The 19073-nt window shown below is 38.6% G+C and overlaps 1 protein-coding gene across 2 annotated transcripts; it reads left to right on the forward strand.

Moving 5' to 3' along the window:
- Window positions 1-9807: 9807 nt before the first annotated feature.
- Window positions 9808-17785, forward strand: LOC140533021 (GTPase IMAP family member 4-like). 2 transcript variants are annotated; one of them, XM_072652278.1, is made up of 4 exons: window positions 9808-10558; window positions 10811-10984; window positions 13983-14043; window positions 16646-17785. In XM_072652278.1, the coding sequence occupies exons 3-4, from the start codon at window positions 13998-14000 to the stop codon at window positions 17572-17574; spliced, it is 975 nt and encodes a 324-aa protein (XP_072508379.1). In that variant the 5' UTR covers window positions 9808-10558; window positions 10811-10984; window positions 13983-13997; the 3' UTR covers window positions 17575-17785. The 2 variants fall into 2 exon arrangements, with proteins under 2 accessions (XP_072508379.1, XP_072508381.1); XM_072652280.1 differs by lacking the exons at window positions 9808-10558; window positions 10811-10984 and adding an exon at window positions 11160-11233 and having other exon boundaries at window positions 16646-17688.
- The last annotated feature ends 1288 nt before the right edge of the window (window positions 17786-19073 follow it).

The raw sequence follows: 19073 nt of genomic DNA on the forward strand, positions 1-19073 counted from the left end.
TAGAATCTTACTTTGGTGACAAGGAAGACCAAAACATGCAAACAGAAGTCAACAAAGTCAAAGCTCCTCCATCCAAAATCTCCAAGAAAAATATGAATTGGTCTCAGGCCATGGAAGAGCTCAAAAAGGATGTTGAAAATTAAGTAAGAGAAGTAGAGCAAAAATTGGGAAGAGAAATGAGAGTGATGCAAGAAAATCATGAAAAATGAGTCAACTGCTTGCTAGAGGAGACCCCAAAAATGCTAAAGAAAATAGCACACTTATGGTTTCTTTTAGCAAGATGTAGTTTATTTCCTTATTTCTTTTATTTAAGTCTATTTTTGCTTTTACTTTCTCTAAGATCAGGATTGCTACCCCCACTTTTTTTTTTACTTTACCTAAAGCATAATAGATTTTGCTACAGCCCCTTACCTTTCCTCCGTCTGTGTGTGTGTGTCTCTATTTTAAATGCATTTCTAATAAGCAACATATTGTAGGATTCTGGGTTTTTTATCCACTCTGCTATGTGCTTCCATTTTTATGGGAGAGTTCATCCTATTCACAGTTGTGATTACTACCCGTATATTTATCTCCATACTGTTCTTCCTCCTATTTGTCCTCTCTCTCTCTGTCCTTTTTTTTTACCCTTTCCTACTTTACCAGTGTTTTCCTTCTGTCTGCTACCTCCCCTGATCTTCCTTCCCTTCTGTCAGTCCCTGATGTGGCACCTGGGTACATGTACTTGGGCCCCAATTCTAAAATCACATTTCCCTTTAAAAATTACATTTTTCCTAGCCTCAAAATACTCTCTCAGGTAGTTTCTTCCCAGCCCAAGGACACAGGCTGCCCTAGAAACAACAGTTATCTCCCTTCCTGCCATAGTAGCCAGCTGCACCTATAGAACTCATTAGGCTTAACCAGCTGTGTGCTGGCTTAATGGGCTGTGCATTGAGTCATAATGACATTTACTACTCACTGACCAATCATATGTATCCTAGACTTCTACATACCTATACTCCCTTACATTAATCTTGTCTAACAAGACATTGACGAGAGAAGCCTGGTTTTTCCTGGTCAGCCCTGACCGTTGGTTGACTTAGTGATATTTCAGGCCTAAAATCACACTTCCAGGTTGTCCCCCTTGGGTTATTTCCCAATAAATTATGGGTAAAATATCCGCATAGTAGATACCAAAAGTGCATGTTCCTTTAAGAACTGACCACTCCTTAACTGCTCCCTAATTCCATCCCAAAACACCAAGTTAGCATATTTGGCACAAGTGATACTATAGAATACCCTATATAAACTTTCCCTGTACCCCTTTAACGTTGCAGGTTCCCTAAGAACTCTTGCCCACTGAAAAGCATAATAATCTTTTTCTTGACTTTAATAATGCTTGAGTTTGTGAATTCTTCTCCAGACAACCTGCCCCTGGTACCCTGGTCTTTGTGAAGGTCTCATACCCCCTTTCCAGCCCTCATTCTACCACCCACCTTTCTTTAATGTTCTCCCCTCCTAATTCCCTGTCAGGTAAAATAGACTTCTGTATCCAACTGACTGTATATTATTCCCTCTTTGAGCCCATACTGACGAGAGAAAGATTCAAGCAATGCCCATCTCCCCCACTCCCATCTTTCCCTCCACTCCAATTGGTCTTTCTTATCTCTTTATGTGAGACAATTTAGCCCATTCTAGCTCTGCAATCCTTCTGCATGCATTGTACTCCTCTTTCTTATCCCTTAATTTTTTTAATGCCATTCTCTAAAATTCACCTTATACCATTGCCCTCTGTCTATGTATATATTCCTTGTATGTGTGCTGTTAGTGATACAATATTTAAGTTATAAGTGACATCTTCCCAAGTAAGGATGTAAATAATTTAGCTCTATTGAATGTCTTGTTTTCTTTTCCCTTTTTACCTGTTTATGCCTTTCTTGGATCTTGATATTGTAGGTTAATCTTCTGCTTTAGTTCTGGTCTTCTCCTTATGAAGACTTGCAATCCTTCTATTTCATTGAATGACCATTTTTTTCCCTTGATGTACTATGTTTAATTTTGCCAGTAAGTGATCCTTGGATCCATTTCCTCTGGAATATCATGATACATGACCTCCAATCCTTTAACGTTGCAGCTGCTAAGTCCCTTCTGATCCCACTTGTGACTCCCCAACATTTGAATTATTTCTTTCTGGCCACTTGTAGTATTTTTTCCTTGACCTGATAGTTCTGAAATTTAGCTATAATGTTCTTTGGGGTTTTTACTTTGAAATCTCTTTGAGGTGATTGGTGGATTCTTTCAATACCTATTTTTGTCCTCTCATTCCAGGATGTCATGCCACTTTTCCCTGATAACTTCTTGAAAGATGCTGTCCAGTTCCTCCTTCTGATTATGACTTTCAAGGAGTCCCATGATTCTGATGATATGTCCTGGATCTATTTTTCAAGTCAGTTGTTTTTTCCATGAGGTATTTTACATTGTCTTCATTTTTTTCATTCTGTTGAATTTGATTGGTTGATTCATGATGTCTCATAGAGGCATTAGCTTCCACATATCCAATTATACCTTTTAAGAATTCTTTTCCTCAAATAGCTTTTGCACTTTCTTTTCCATTTTGCCAATTTTACTCTTTAAGAAGTTTTCTTCAATGGATTTCTGTATCTCCATTTGGCCAATCCTACTTTTTCAGCAGTTTTCCAAGTTGTTGTGCCTTGAGCTGTCTATTCATAATTCTCTTGGATCACCCCCATTTCTTTTCCAAATTTTTCTTCTACCTCTCATATGATATTTAAGCTACTTTTTGAGCTCTTACATTTCTGGGCTTGAGACTACTTCCCAGTTTTCTTTGGGGGATTCTCCATATGTATTTTGACATTGTGGTTCTCTTCCTAGTTTTTTCTTAGATTTTCTCTGTCACTATAAGAAGTTTCTATGGTCAGATACTTTTTTTTTTTGCTGGTTTTTTTTGCCTTTTTCCTTTCTTTTAAATTTGATCTGTGTTCCCTGGGTGGAAGGGACTCTATCTAAGGCTTCTTGTGCCAGGGGCTACAGGCCCTGGCTATTCACCTGGTGGTGTGCTGATGTTGCCTTGAAGACCATGGGGGATCCTTATGTCTGATGTTGCAATGAAGGAGTGTAACAGGGATAGTGGCTGATTCTGAAGGAGGCCATAGTGGGCTGGCAGCTTACCTGGTGCTAAGCTGGAGTGTCAGTGGTGGTCTCTGATATTTGCTGAGGCCATGTAGGATTTTTCTGTGTTTTCCTGGGACTGTGCTGAATCAAGTGGAGGTCTGACTGGGGCAGGAAGCCTGCCTGCCTGGGGCTAGACTGAAGTGAGTGGTGTGTCTGGGTACTAAAGCAAGTGGAGGGAGAAGGGCATCCTGATGTTAGCATTTGCCTGCTGCACTGAACTGGAACTCAGAATCTCCTGCTGGTTTGTTGAGGTGAGGCTTGCTGCTGGCTTACTGGGGTGCTTTCAGTCCTGGAATGCATTCCTTTTTTACCTAAGTGAGATGAATCTTTCTTGTGGATCTTCCAAGTCTCTGGGCTAAAACACTGCTCCACCCTTTCTTTGCACTAGCTCCCCTGTTCTAGAATTTATTCTAGGGTGCTGTTTTATGATTGTTTGGATGTGGATATGGGAGAGCTACAGTGATTTACTGCTTACTCTGCCATCTTGGCTCCCAGAAGTCCCAAGGGAGGATTTGCAGTCTTTGTATTTATGCCATAATTCATTTTTTGTCCAAAGCTGTTCAAATTCCATCTGAAAGCTATGTTCCTTTGTATGTATTCAATGAAGGACTGGTCAATAAGTCCAGCTCCTATAAGCCTTAGCAGAATCCAGCTGATGCAGTTCCTCATGTGGAAGAGGCAGGGGGGTCTGCTTTGGGAAAGTTGTGATTTTGTGTAATGGAAATGCCTTGGAAAGACTTTGGAGTGTGCATAGGCATTCTTTCACTCATTCCCCAGTCCATCAATCACAGGGTCAATAGCAATTTTTTAGATGGCTGCATTTAGACATGAATTTGGTGGAAATTTTGTTACTAGAAATTTTATTAGATGTGTGAACCTACTGTCTTCCCAGAGGCTAAGGAATTATAAGGTAGAGTATGTCTCTGAGGTGATGGGGAATGTGTTTCTATTTATTCTTCTCATAGCTTTAAAGTAAATATTTCTTTCTTTAAAGTTAATTGCTTTGAGTAGTTCAATAGAACTGTGGCTCCAGTCACCAGAGAAAGGACACCCCAGCCCTGAGGGTTACGACTAGGGAGGTACAGCAGCCTAGTGCTGAGAAAGTGGGCCTAGAATACTTGTTACCTATCTATATTACTGGTTTCTGTTTTTGTAGTCAGACGTCCCTTTTGAGTGGGATAGGTTTAGTGAAGACTTCTCAGATTGTAGTTCTTCTCCCAGGGGTGAGGTAAGACTGAGAGGCTCAAGGTTACTATATTTTTAGAACAGAATAATTCCATATAAGGATATAAAACTGTGTAGTACATTAGGGTCTCAATGATTGGATAAAGTTTACCTAATTCTTCAATGTCTTCATTTCAAAAGGGATTGGTTAGATTTTGTGTCTAGAATGTAAAATCATATTCTCAGCTAATGAGAATAATGGTCAGTGGCGGGGGAGGGACTTGTGTTAGAGTCTATATAAATCACTGCCTTTTCTTTGTCTTCGGCTTTCCTACTCCAGGTGAACTGCTGTAGGATTGTCCAGATTCTCGAGAATCGAATAAATCTCTTTTCTGTCATCAAAAAAAAAAAAAAAAAGGGAGGGAGGGAATTTATCTTTTTCCCTCAGATCAAAGAGGCATGCTAGCAACCATTTAACCATTTCCTGCCTCACCCAAAAGAAGAAATTTTAGTGTAATGGGAAATAACAGAAAGTTAATTGAATTCATTCTGGTTGTATTTGGAATTGTGAATAGGTGGAATGTGTCATTCTTAATTTAATGTTTCAGATAGGTTAGAATTTATTAAAGTTTGGTGGAAGTAAGCAGAAGATTAGAAAGTAAAAAAATCTCAAGAAAGCAACTTAGAGCTGAGAGTTTTGAATTTAGGTTTAATTAGATCAATATATTTGATGCCAGACAATGTATTTAAAGTAAAAAGACAATAAGTTTAGGTTTTTCTTTTTCTTTGGAGAGTGGGAGGGCCAGAAAGGGGTGGCCTTGGGAATCCTGGCACAAATAAGAGGAGGGCAGAGACACCCAGTAGCATTTCTGCCAAAAATGTTAGATCCAGTAACAAAAGGATAGGTATTTGTTATATGCAACATTAATCTAATGTAACTGTTACACGATTTTAAATTTTGTAATTTATTACATATAGACTGGGGTTTTAAAAAGATGTGATAGAAATTTGATAATTTGAAACTTACATTTGGTTATAAAAAAAAAAGCTGAATAGGTTAATGGCTTCTTTTAAGTTTTAAGTAAACTTAAATAAGTTTAAATTTTTAGGTAATCCATCTAAATATTGTATTAGAAATTGCATTGTTAAGTTAATTAATGAATTGGTTAAAAAGAGCTGTTATGAATTTTTTTTTGTAAGAGTTTCCTTGTAGCATTCTTATTAAGAAAATGAGAACGCTTTAAAAATGTACATGTATATATATAGGTGTGATTTTTGAAGCCTGTTTCATCTGAGCATGTATTATGTTAAAAGTTTATTTCTGCTGTTGAAAAGGAAATTTTAGCTAAAATTGTTTTTGCCATGAATCAAGCATTTACTCTAAAGTTATGTTTGTAAAAGAAAGTTTATGGGCAAATGTGAAAAGGCTTTGGGTTTAGGTCTTTTCTTGTGATTTCTGTCAATTAGTTTCAAGGGGATTGTGATAAATTGCAAACTGTACATAAGAGAGGAAATATTTGCTGTATTAAGAAATACTTTGTAAAATATTTCGTATGGGTTTTTGGAAGGCCTACCTATCCAATTTGTATTTGTAAGTTACAAAAGTAGGAAGAATTTAGTTTCTCTAATAGGATATGAAAATGCAATTGGTGTCATCTGAAATTTATTGTTCGGGTTCATAGCTAAAACAATTTGTTATCACTTATAAAAATTATGTTTGCCATTTGTAATTCTAATGCTAAAACCTAAAGCTGGTACACTGTGTGAATATGTGGGAAAGAAGCAGTCCTCAGGCTAGTAACAAGTACAGCCCCAGCGGCTGAGGAGATTGTATACAGAACTTTCTTTGGTGAGAATTTGAAAATGTACAAGAAATGATCTTCAGTGATTGGCTTTTTAGGGCAAATTTAAGATCTAAGAGGTAAATAAAATCCCTGGGAACATTCTTTCTAAATCTAATGGGAATAAATAGATATTGTATCATTGTTACATAGAACAAGATTGGGATTTAAAGTTAACTGTAATTGTATTTTATTTACAGGGGGATTCAAGGAAAGGAATCCCTTACAAAAAAAAGGGGGGGGGCCCAGGTGGTCTGGGAGCTCCAGGAATGGTCTTGATGGGAGTGGCCAGTAAACTGGAGATTTGGACTGATAGAATTAAGAGTGGGAAGTAGAATAGACTTGGGCATAGTGATAGAGTGGACCTTAGGAGAGCCGGTTCACGTGGAAAAACCAAGGAGTTTTCAAGGTGAGGTTTTCCAAGGCCTTTAGATAACTGAGACTAAAACCCTTTTGGGGTAATGGACAAAGGTCCCAAGTTGGAATGAGATCTTTACAGGTTACAAAATGATGTAAAAGCAATTAGTATTAAAACAATTGACTGAATTAATTACTGAGACTAAATCAGAGACATCCTCAGTTTGGGGAAAAGAATTTCAGTCTAATTTTCTTAGAGGTAGGTAGTCTGGTAATATTTGGCATTGAAAGTTAAATGATTGTTTTGATTTGAATTCATTACATGAACATAAAAATTCAAGTTAGTGTTTGAACTTATCACATGTGTAGCTCATTCTTTTAGATTGAGCAGGGTGAGAAAGGGATAACGTAGTTTGGGAAACAGATATAAATCCATTAGAGCAATGACTTATGATTGTTATTCAATCAGGAACTAGAACATAGAAAGGCATGTAGGCTACTTAAGACTTGCTTCAAAGATGTTTCTTGGCCAATGTGAAATTAGTCATGTTTGAAACTGATTATTGGAGCTTGCTATTTTAAGATTTTTGTGGGACTATTAACTGACTGTTCTTCTGAGTCTAACTCCAGGTGTGGATGGCAACAGAGGTGGTTTGAGCCACTGATCCATGATACCAGTAAGCCTGTGAGATGCTGGTATGAACTGCACAAGGTGATCTCATGGGAAAGTCGGGAGAGCGGCTGTTCAGCCTGAGCTGAGGTAGGATTCTCCTGACTCAATTTCCCCACTGACACCTGGCAGACTTGAAGCCTGGCTGAATGCCAGTTGACAATCTACTCCTGCCTGAAACTGACGTGAAGTAAGGGAGATGTTGTTTCCCTGCAATGTCCCCACTCTTAGTGGCAAATTCCTAAAATCAGAAGTTTTGTAAGTAATAATACCAGATCTGTTGAATAATAGATTGTTGGTAGGGGAACATCTGAGGTTGAGTCCAAAATTAAGCTAACAGGTTTAGGACTTTAGACCAACAACAATAAGTTAGGGTCCTTTAATTCTTAGTAATAGTGTGGAGATGATTAGGTCAAGGGCTTGTGAGACTAGCATGCATAGTTATTATTTTGTCTCAGTTGGTTAATGTTAAATGAAAAATGGTTTGTGGACTATATTGTAAATTCTTTTAAAGAAGCATCACATGATCAGAAGTTGGAATTGTTTTATGATGTGATATGCACCGTGTTAAAAATGATTATTTATTGTATTTATATAAGTACTGGAGCCTGGTATTGACTTCTTAGTGAAATCTCATCTTCCTAATGAGGGAATGAATAATGACTTACTGTGAAATGTAGAAGCTGCATCTTAATGTGAATTTTCTTTTTTTTTTTTAAAAAATGACAATTTGTCAAAGTTTCAATTTTGATTTTTGTAAGAGTGGTAGGAATGGTAATCTAAGATGGTATTAAGTTCAGTTTTGCAGGAGAGTGGACATCTGGATTTCTACAAGAAGATGAAAAGAAGAAGATGCTGAGATGCTGTGCTGAAGACTGTTTGAAGGAGCATGCAGATCAGAAAACTGCATAAGATGATACTTCTCCCCAGACTGCTGTATGAGATGGAACCTCTAAATGGACAATTCATTAATTTACCTTTCCCTTTGAATCTCTGTATGAAGGGAAAGATTCATAAGGGAAAGAATGTGAAGGGGTCATGACTATGACTATTTGTAGAGTTGCATATATATATGAATAGTACTAAGAATAACACAGAATATAAAGAATGGGTACAGAAGTGGGAGAATGGGACACATAGGATGATGTTTGATATTTTCTGGAGTGTAATCAATAGAACTGGGGAGAATTATCAACATTGTATATGGAAGAGGAAGCAACAACTATGGAGGTGTAAGTCAGAGATCATGAAAGGAGGACCATTAGGCCCGGAAGATGTGAAGTACTTTCTGGATGTGGATTATAGGGTAAGACTGTTTCTAGAGGAAAATCCTGCTTTGAGAGGACATTATTGGATATGTGGACAGACAGCTTATACTCACCATCCGTTAAACTGGAGGGGTGTTTGTTATATTGGATTGGTGAGACCTAAATTCTTTTTCTTGCCTGAATCAGGGAAATGGCATCTGGGGGTTCCTCTATATGATGATCTAGTCAAAAGGAAGAGGAACATTGACACCTCCTTTACTCACTGGAAATGCAAATGGGTGGGGTGACACTTGGTCACCTAAGAGGATAATTAGAGAGTATGGGCCTGCAACTTGGGCTCAAGATGGGAGTTGGGGTTATAGAACCCCTATATATCTATTAAATAGACTAATCAGACTCCAAGCAGTACTTGAAATTATTACCAATCAAACAGCAGAAGATTTGGACTTATTGGCCGATCAAGCCACACAAACTAGGGAAGCAGTACTGCAACATAGGTTGATCTTAGATTATTTACTTGCAGAAGAAGGGGGAGTTTGTGGAAAGCTCAATTTATCCACATGTTGCTTGAAAACTTGATGATAATGGAAGAATAGTGAAAGAGATCACCAAAAATATCAGGAACGTTACTCATGTTCCTGTACAAACTTGGAACTGCTTTTTCAATACATCTTGGTGGTCCTGTTTTGAAGGGAGCTGGTGGAAGAGATTACTGTGGTTTGGCATCATAGCAATTAGTGGTATCATATTACTTCCTATTTGTTTACCTTGTTTGATTTCACTAATTACTAAAATAGTTAGAAATTCTCTACTAAAACTTGCTAGAGTAGAAGAGAGGACCGAAGGAGCCATTCAGTTGATGATACTAAAGAAGGAAGGATGGGTACCTGTGGAGGCAAAAGAAAGGAATGATCCTGATTGGGATGAGGAGATTAATAGACAGTGTGAGATCATGTTACAGAACTGTGGTTGAAATATCCGTGAGAAGTCTTCAGGTTAATAAATAAGAGGAGGGATTGAGTGGGATAGGTTTAGTGAAGACTTCTCAGATTGTAGTTGTTCTCCCAGGGGTGAGGTAAGACTGAGAGGCTCAAGGTTACTATATTTTTAGAACAGAATAATTCCATATAAGGATATAAAACTGTGTAGTACATTAGGGTCTCAATGATTGGATAAAGTTTACCTAATTCTTCAATGTCTTCATTTCAAAAGGGATTGGTTAGATTTTGTGTCTAGAATGTAAGATCATATTCTCAGCTAATGAGAATAATGGTCAGTGGGGGGGAGGGACTTGTGTTAGAGTCTATATAAATCACTGCCTTTTCTTTGTCTTCGGCTTTCCTACTCCAGGTGAACTGCTGTAGGATTGTCCAGATTCTCGAGAATCGAATAAATCTCTTTTCTGTCATCACTTTGAGAGGCCTCTGAGTAATTGATTTATGTAGGGACCTGAGCCATCCCACACACTTTCTTACTCATTTTAGGAATCCAAAAGTGTGTTTGCAACAATGGCAAAATCTTACATCCCTAAAGAGTTGTTTTAAATCTTTTCTTTCTGTAAAAGTACCTTTTTTCACCTTTTCTTCACAAAGCTGTTCCTTGTGAAGAGGGCTTTAAAAGGACTGTTGAAAGGTACATGGCTCACAGCCCTGATTATCAATCTGGGTTGGAGGAGGCTCTCACAGGGAAGGAGACACTAAGTCTGCAGCTTTTTGTATCACTTGCTGTTTGTCACATACCCTTTCCTGCAAATTGTCCAGTTCTTCCTGTCTTGGGGAGGAGCTGAGATGCAAAGGCCCAATCTCTTCTGCTGAGGTGGACTTACCTGATTTGCCTTAAAGTTACCTATAAAAGCCCTTGCAGATGTTCAGTGATCGATGGCTTCAAATGGCTGCTCCCTGACATACTAATAATATAATCCATTTAATTCTCTTTATCCTGAGTTTTGCCTTATTAATCAGGACGAAAGCCCAAAAGATTTTTTTCCCTTTCAACAAGACAGTATGGCTTACAGGACAAGAGAAGGACAAAGCTCCCTTATCAGAAGATTTTAATAGGAGGGGAAGGAGGAGCTTGAAAACAATTGGCAGGTGAGCAAGCAGGAAAATGTTTCAAAGGTACCAAGGGAAAGAGAGAAGGAGAGGGAGTGAGCAAGGGTTTAGTTAATCCAGAGATCAAATGATTAAGAGTTGGTTACATGTTGGTTCAAAGGAGTGTTTTGTACCCATCTCATTCTCCTGGTTCCTCAGTTCAGGGACCATTTTGCCTCAAGCAAATGGGGCTCAGCACACCAAATAAGAATAATTTTTCAAATCTCTTTCTTTTTATTTCTCAATTTCCAGGAAATGGGAGGTCCTTACGTAAGAAAGCTTTCATTTTCCATTTGCTTTCTACTGCTCACACACACCCAGTGTCCAGGTAAAACCTATACTAACACTGATCCCAAAGCTCAGCTCTGTGAGGAGGAGGGAGAAGGCTGTTCAATTTGATAAAGTCACAGTGCCTGGATTGGTCAGGTGAGGAACTGATGGTACCTCGTCCTGGAAGGTAGGGGCCCTGCTCTATCTATGGGGCAGACCTGCCACTTTTCTGTAGCCTGCTTTGTTTCTCTGATTGCTTAAAACCTTAGCTTTGGCTCCTACTGAGTCTGGGCAAAGTACATGTGTGTTGCCTGAATCCCCACTCCCTCCAACAGCCCCAGGGTTGACTCCTAGAGGACCATGCTTTCTCGGGTGAATGATTGTCCTTTCACATTTTGCTAATTGGTGAGTGAGGGTTATTCTTGAGGGGAAGTGGGTGAGAGAAGATGAAATCAGTACTGGATCAGCAAATCTCAAGGAAGGAACAAACCAATCTCCTGCCTAAAGAGTGAGGTCAGGGTCAGATTGAGATTTGTGTCACTAATAAGGGAACAGGGACCCAAAGGCAGTCATGATGCCAAAATGGGAAGCCAGCATCACTCTTAGTATGAGAAGGGGTGTCCTGAGTGTTGCAGCTGAAAGACAAATTTCACTTTCCCAAAAATGTCCCCCTGTCTTTTCCATGTCTCATATGCCTATTCTGAATAGCTGTTTCATACTTTGACATTAATTTCTTTGGGGTAAGCATTGCTTTCTCCAGGTGTTCTCTGGCTACATTCTCTTCCTAGAGGGAGATTTACTTTAGCTAAGTAACTAAGGGAAGGGAAGAAAGTCAGGTGAGGCTACCCTTCCTTCTCTGAACTTCCTGGTAGATGTTTTGTCCATTCCTTTCCTTTCCTGGATATTTGCAGCAGTGCCTTGGAAAAAAAGAAAGGAGGAGAAAAAGGATCTACAATATCTGCGCCTTTTCAGCTCCCTAGTACTTTGGACCTACAATGGTGCCCAGAAATGAAATTCCTTTGCCTAGTTTTTGATACTCTGGTATTCCTTTCTATTTTATTTATTTTTATTTCAAGTTTATTTTACTTATTAGTTTATTTATGTATTATTTTCATATTTTATTATTATTTTGCATATTTTATTATTATCATTACTATTAAGTTTATTTCAAGTTGACAGGAAAACCCTTGCTTTGGGCCTTGCCCTGGTGAATAAGGCAAGCTTGGGAAATAAGGCAAAAGCAAGTTATTGACAAACTTCTATAACTTCTACAGGAGTAAACAACTACTGTATAAGGGCAAAAAATTCTGATTGATGGAGGAAATGGGTTTTATGTCATGTCATCTTTTCCCCATGTCTATGCATGCATGCCCAAGACTTATTTCCAGACTGCCATTTCCCATAGGCTGGTTGCCCAAATAATCAATGGGCAAGCAAGGTTCAATATGGAGTCACTTAGGCTAACTTGGCATCCTCCTAAAACTTTACTCCCCCAAATCCGAAAGTAAAAATATGGGAATTGCAAGGCTACTCTTAAATTCCCAAAGTTATAATAGGATTTTTATGTGTTATGGGAGAATTATCTCCTCTTTCAGCTCCCATTGTGGGTTACTTCTGCCAGATATATATTTACTGCATTGCAGAAACTGTAGAGAAAAAAATCTCAGTTTTATTATTATGTTCAAGCCTAGGTTCAGTCCCCAAAGAAGACCTGAAAGCCAATCAGGATTCTGAGAAGGCTTCTTGTATAAACACAATTATGTTAGAGTGACAGAGAAAAAATTCTTTTATCTGTTGTAATTCTACACATTCGTCTTAAGTCAGAAAAGTTAAAGAGAAGATCGATTCCTAGTCCTATACTTCTTTCAGTGTTATGAAAGTTGTATAAACTTAGTCACTTGTCACAAATCTGTGTTTTGGCCTTAGAAGACTGCATTGTCTATAAGCAATGATTGTCATTTTATAGTTAGCCTTACCCAAAAGAGGGAAATGAAAGGCAGTTTAGAATATTAGTTAAGAGAGCTGGCCTCAGAGATAGGATACATGAAAACAAGGAGATGAGGAATTCTGGCAGGACACAAGAGCCATCTCTGACAAATACTGATCATGTGACCCTGGGCAAGTCACTTAACTTCTCAGGGCCTCAGAAAAATATCTAAAGCTTGCACCTTGCAGAGCAGGTAAAAGGAGTTTCCACACCAGGGATTTCCTAACCCCATGAAAATCACTAATTCTGTTCCAAAAAATAAAGGGAAGGTGCCAAACAAATTAAAACCAGAACTCTTTCCTCTGACAGAGAGTTCAACAAAGAGTTAAAGTACTGGGGGTTTTAAAATCTCAGTTAACCCCTTTAATATTTGCAGCAGGATGAACCAGAGACAGGGCACTCAGGGCTGGCTAGAGGTTCAGAAGTAACTCTGGGTAGGCAAACTCTGACTCTTAGGCAGGTAAAGATGAGAGAAGTGGATAAGGCCAGGACATGGCCATGAGGAAGTGGCTAAATGTCAGCTGGTAGCTACATCCCACTATGCCATAAAGGACAAGACCAGATAGGTCATGACTAGTGAAGAAGTTATGGTCATTTTTAGAAATGGCTGCCCTTGGTTGGCATCATCAGAACAGTGATGAGTAAAAGCAAGAAGCAAGTGATTCCCCTGGAAATACTTGGACCCACACCTCCAAACTCTGCATCTACTCTGCGACTTGGTCTCCCTTCTTTTAGTCTCTCTCTCTTCTCCACGCCATCCTCCACACAGTTGTCAAATTGGTTTTTCTGAAGCACAGTTTGGGCAGGTCACTCCCTTACTCAGTAGTCTCTGTTGGCTCCCTACTGACTCTGCAATCAAATATAAAAGCATCTATTTGACATAGAAAGCCCTTTGCCCCCTGGTCCCAAGCAATCTCTCCTATGACATATATGGAACTCCCCTTAATGCATTTTCCAGTTCAGTCAAACTTGTCTTCTTGCTATTCATCACCCATGCTACACTGTCTCCAGTTGACAATCCCAGGAAGGCAAGTAATTTAGCCAAGTCCACCAAGCCAGTTAAAGGCAGAGATGTGGACCAGAACCTAGGTCTCCTGACCCAAGTCAGAGTCTCTTTTCATTTCAGCACAATTGACAATGACTTCAGTCCTCATTCTTTTTCTACAGAAGTTGCACCCTGTAATGGCAGAAGGCTATCCTGACAACATGAGCAAAGAGACAAGCCATGGTGAGTACACACATGAGACCCCTGGATGGGGTTGGAGTGGGAGGTGATTGAGATCACATAAGGTTCTCATACTTTTTTTGACAACTAGGATTTTGGCCCTGTTCTAAGGTGGCCAAAGCATCTCTGAGCAGCATTCTCCTTTTGCCGAGCCTTCACTCAGTTTCTCTTCTTTCTTCATTTTCCTCTTTCCTTTATATTCTCTCATTCTTTGTTTAATTCATTCCCTCTTCTTTCATCCTGTATGTTTGACTAGTCCCCTAGATGTCACAATAAACACAGTCGGGGGAAAAGTGGGTAAGAATCTGTTGACTTCCTCCATCACTATAATGGGCTCTACTAGATACAGGACATGTGCAGGTTACCACTCTGTGTCTAACCTATCCATTCATTCTGATAGGATGTTGTGCTTGCATAGTGTGAAATGGGGAGAAGAAATGAAAAGGTGGCTGGTACAGTGACTAATATATCCTTTTTGGGAAAATGATCCCTGTTGTTTGAAGGCATGGTTATAACTGTACTGGGGCAGCTGCTAACATTCAGGGGACACCCTTCCTTCTTTTGTATAACCCCATGCCTCAGTCCTTCACTAGTTTCCATCCCTGAGGGGAAAGAAGCTCAATGGAAAAGTCGACAGTGTTAGATTGAGAGCTGACAGAGAGAGAGAGAAGAGGACAATGGGGTCAGTTATCCCCTCCACCTAATTAGAAAGTCCACACTCCAATTTTCAACTATCACCCATTAGCTGTTTTTGTCCTATGTGGGAAATTTCTAATTTTTTCTTTTCTGATGGCTGAATTATTTAATTTCCAGAACATTGAGAGGTTTACCAATAAAAGTTACTCTTATGTGTAAATTCTTACACCCCTCTGCCAACTGCAGTAGCCGTTCATCCCTGGCTCTATCCTTTGAATATTCACTGCTCACTGGCCCTAACCCTCTCTTCTTTCTTTTCTTCCATTTTTCTTCTGATATTAACCAATAAATCAAAGCACTCATTAATACCTGGTCATTGAACCAATGTTGGGTGTGACATTATAGCATTTGACTTTTTCATATTTTTGTTATGGTTACTCAGATACGCTTAGATATGTCTCCTCTATGAAAGTCTACTTTTCATTCATGCATCCAACTATTCATGCATATATACATAATTTTAACATTTATATAAGGGATTTGGGGTTTACAATGCACTTTTTGTAGGTTTTCTCAGTTGGCCTCACAACTCCTATGTGGTAGGTAATTGCATTATTGCCATTTGACCAAGGAAACTGAGATCAAAGAGGTCTAGGACCACATCTGCGGAAAGATTCAGATCTTAGTGTCTCCAGGTCTAGGATTCTATCTATCATGTCACCTAGCTGCCCCTCTATACGAACTATTTCTGCGTATAGATCTGTTCCAATTAACAATGCATTCGCATATGTATAAAATTATAACTGCTGGCATAAAGCAGGTAAGATAAAAATCTAAAGAATGGCAGAGAGAAAGAGCACTATATAAGTTTTGAGAAAGAAAAGTTTACCATGGACTGAGGTCATTAGGGAAAATTTCAAGAAAAGGTTAAGCCCTGAAAGAGGTCTAGGTTCTAGAGAAGTAAAGAACGATCTGAGTTTCCTTATGTGGAGAATGGAGTGAACAAAGTCTTGGCAATAAGGATTTTGGTAGCGAGTCTTGGAAACTGAAAGTAAGGCTGATTTACAAAGGAGTGGATTATAAGATTAGAGAAGCAGACCGGGGCTCTATTGTGGAGAGCTTTGAATGTCATCCTGAAACATTGAGGTTTTTATCCCATGTAATAAAGTATCACAAGAAGCCACTAAATGTTGTAGAAGATGAAATTGACATAATGAAATGGTATTTTAGAAAGATGAATCTGATTCCAGTATATGGAAACACAGATTAGAGCTAGAAGAGGTCCAAGCTATCTAATACAACCTCTTCATTTTATAAGTGAGGGAACCAGTGCATGCCCAGGTGAGGTGACTTCCTCAAGATCACACAGGTAATAAGCAAAGCCAGCATTAGAACTCAGGTCTTCTGATTCTGAATCCAGAACTTTTTCCATGGCAACACTCTGCCTCTATGGATTGAGGAGGAGAGATTAGACACCATTGATTGGAATGCTGTGGTAATCCTGATCTGAAGTAAGGTGTTAGGAATAGGAATAAAAAATTAAGGACAGAAGAAACATGTAAATTCGTTGACAACATAGTCTGTGGATTATTTACCATTATAGCTCTCTCCAAGCTTAGTGCAGTGCCTTGCACATAGCAGTCACTCAATAAATGTTTTGTTAAATTGAATTAAAAACAAAAAAGATTTATGAAGATAAATAAGGTTAATTCTAGAAGTATTTCAAGGCTACAGGATGGGCACACCAACGAAAGGGTCAATACTTGGTGCCAGCCCTCAGTAAGGTGAACCTATTTCTGAGCCAGAGTTACATGCTTCTTACTACAGAAGGGCATAATGCCAGTGTGCATGTGACTCCAAGTCTGAAACTAAAAGCAGAGGCATGGCTGTCCTGGGTGGGAAGAGGGACTGAAAGGATGGCAGCTGAGGATAGAGCTTAACCCTGTCACTCTCATTACCCACATCTCAGGTTATGGAAACCAAAGCCCCAGCAAAAAGCAACTGAGACTTGTCCTGGTGGGTAAAACAGGAGCTGGGAAAAGTGCAACAGGGAACAGCATCCTGGGACAAAGAGTATTTGAGTCAAAAGTAGCAGCAAAGTCAGTGACCAAGAAATGTGTGAAAAGAAGCAGATTGTGGAATGAGAGAGAAATTGTAGTTGTGGATACTCCTGGGATTTTTGACACTAATGTGTCTGATGTGGATACATCAAAGGAGATCAGCCGCTGCCTCATTATGTCATCCCCTGGACCTCATGCTATCATCCTGGTGGTGCCACTCAGTCGTTATACCAAGGAGGAGCAAGAAGCAGTAAAGAAGATTTTGGGAATTTTTGGTTCCAAAGCCAAGAAATATATGATCCTTTTATTGACCCGAAAGGATGATTTAGAAGATACTGATTTAAAGCAATACTTAGATGAAACTGGGAATGAAGTTTTGAAAGACCTGGTTGGCCAGTTTGGTAGAAGATACTGTGCTTTCAACAACCGGGCAACTGAAAATGAGCAAGAAGACCAGCTAACAGAGCTTCTGAGCTTGGTTGAGCAAGTAGTAGAGAAGAATGGAGGTTCTTGCTACACAAACCAGATGTATCAATTGGCAGAAAAGAAGATTCAGAAAGAAACTGAAGCATTGAAAAGATCTTACATGCAGGACCTGGAAAGACTAAAACAGAAAATAAGGCAGGAGTATGAAGAGGAAATCAGAAACTTAAAGGATGAACTGAAACAAAAAGAAAGAGAAAAAACCATGTATAAGAAACTTGCAGAAAAAGAGGCTCTCTATGAAAATAAGCAAAGAGATGCTAGATCTGAAGTTGTGAGCCAAAATAGCTTCTTGGAAAGCATTATGACAATCTTGGGAATAGCTCTTGACATCATTAAAATATTTAAGGATTAAGGAACTTAGCAAAATTATTTTATGCTTCTTCCTATTTCTCCAACTTCTTTCTCTGTTTGTTATTGATGAATACTCAGGCATCACAAGGCACTTGTTTCTTCAAGAATAAAGACACTTACAAACCTTAGATCATTAAAAACTACCCTGACATTTAATACATAACATTTTGGTCTGAAAATAAAGGAAAAATGTAAAAATTCAGAAAAGAAAATTCTAACTCATTCTGATCTGGATATTTTTCCTCCAAGATCCAGAGGAGGAAGAAAGGAACAAGACCCTTGCTTGTAGTAGGATTTCTCCATCCCATCCTCTCTACAAGGGGAATGGATTCTCTGTGTGGTGACTCTTACATTTCAATTGTGTCATTATCAAGGAACATATGTAACTAATATTTGTGTAGGAATCTAAGGTTTACAGAACACTTTACATAATGTTTACTTACAAACACATAGTTACCTACAATTCAAGTGTTATTTGATTTGATCATCATAACAACTCTATAAGAGGTACTATTGTTATCCACATTTTATCAGTAAGGAAATTAAATCTCAGAATCTAAGTGACTTGCTCATGATAATAGAGTAAGTTCCTGAGGCAGAATTTAAATTCAAGACTTTCTTTTTCTAAGTCCAACACTCTACCCACTACACCACCTATTTGACAGTTTCTCATTGGCCACTGTGTCCTTGATATTCATATTAGCCAAATAGTATTTGTAGAGGGAAGAGATAAAATCCTGTTATATTCATGGTTCTTAACCCTAAGCTTGAATTTCCCAAAGGTTTTCTGCTTCATAATGATCCATTCTCTCTCATTACCTATTCATTTAAATTGCCAGAATTCTGTATCATTGACTGTCAAGTTACTAGTCATTGTGATAATGGTTCATTGATGCAGCTTTTAAGATTTACAAAAGCTTTCATCGTAACAAACCTCTGAAATAATATTGCAAATACTACTCTTATTTTACAGGTAAGAAAACTGCAACTCAGAAAGAACTAGTTTTTCCCATTGTCATAAAAGTTGTTAGTGTTAGAACAGAAGCCTAAATCTCTTTTGATTTTAAATCCAGTGCTCTTTTTACTATATCACATCACCTCTTTCATTAAACAACTGTTTACCAAACATCTCAGAACTCAATCTCTCCTGTGCCAGTTATATTCAGAGTATAATTATGGGGCAAATGGTTCTTTAATCCCTATAAATTCATCATTAGTGGAATACTCTGACCCAACAGATGAGACAATGCGGTTTAATGTGTTAATTTCACTCTGCTAGTTGAACTGCATGATTTTAATAAAATTTGATATTTGTGATTTTTTCTGTTCTGTATTTACATGGTGAAAGGAAAGGGAAACTACAGCACCATAATACCTCAGCAAATAAAGACAGCTTTCTTTCTTTTGTAAAAAAAAAAATAAGGGTGTCCGTATGTTTGTGTGCATTGGTTTCTATTCCATTGTAGACACCTGTTCAGTGAAGTTCTTCACAATTTGTTC

The sequence above is a fragment of the Notamacropus eugenii genome, chromosome 3 (assembly GCF_028372415.1).
Source record: "Notamacropus eugenii isolate mMacEug1 chromosome 3, mMacEug1.pri_v2, whole genome shotgun sequence".
In the NCBI taxonomy this organism is placed as follows: domain Eukaryota; kingdom Metazoa; phylum Chordata; class Mammalia; order Diprotodontia; family Macropodidae; genus Notamacropus; species Notamacropus eugenii.

Coding starts and splice junctions, on each gene's coding strand:
- LOC140533021 (XM_072652278.1), top strand. CDS start 13,998: ATGGCAGAAGGCTATCCTGACAACATGAGCAAAGAGACAAGCCATG. Junction 14,044..16,645: donor GAGCAAAGAGACAAGCCATG/GTGAGTACACAC, acceptor CCCACATCTCAG/GTTATGGAAACCAAAGCCCC.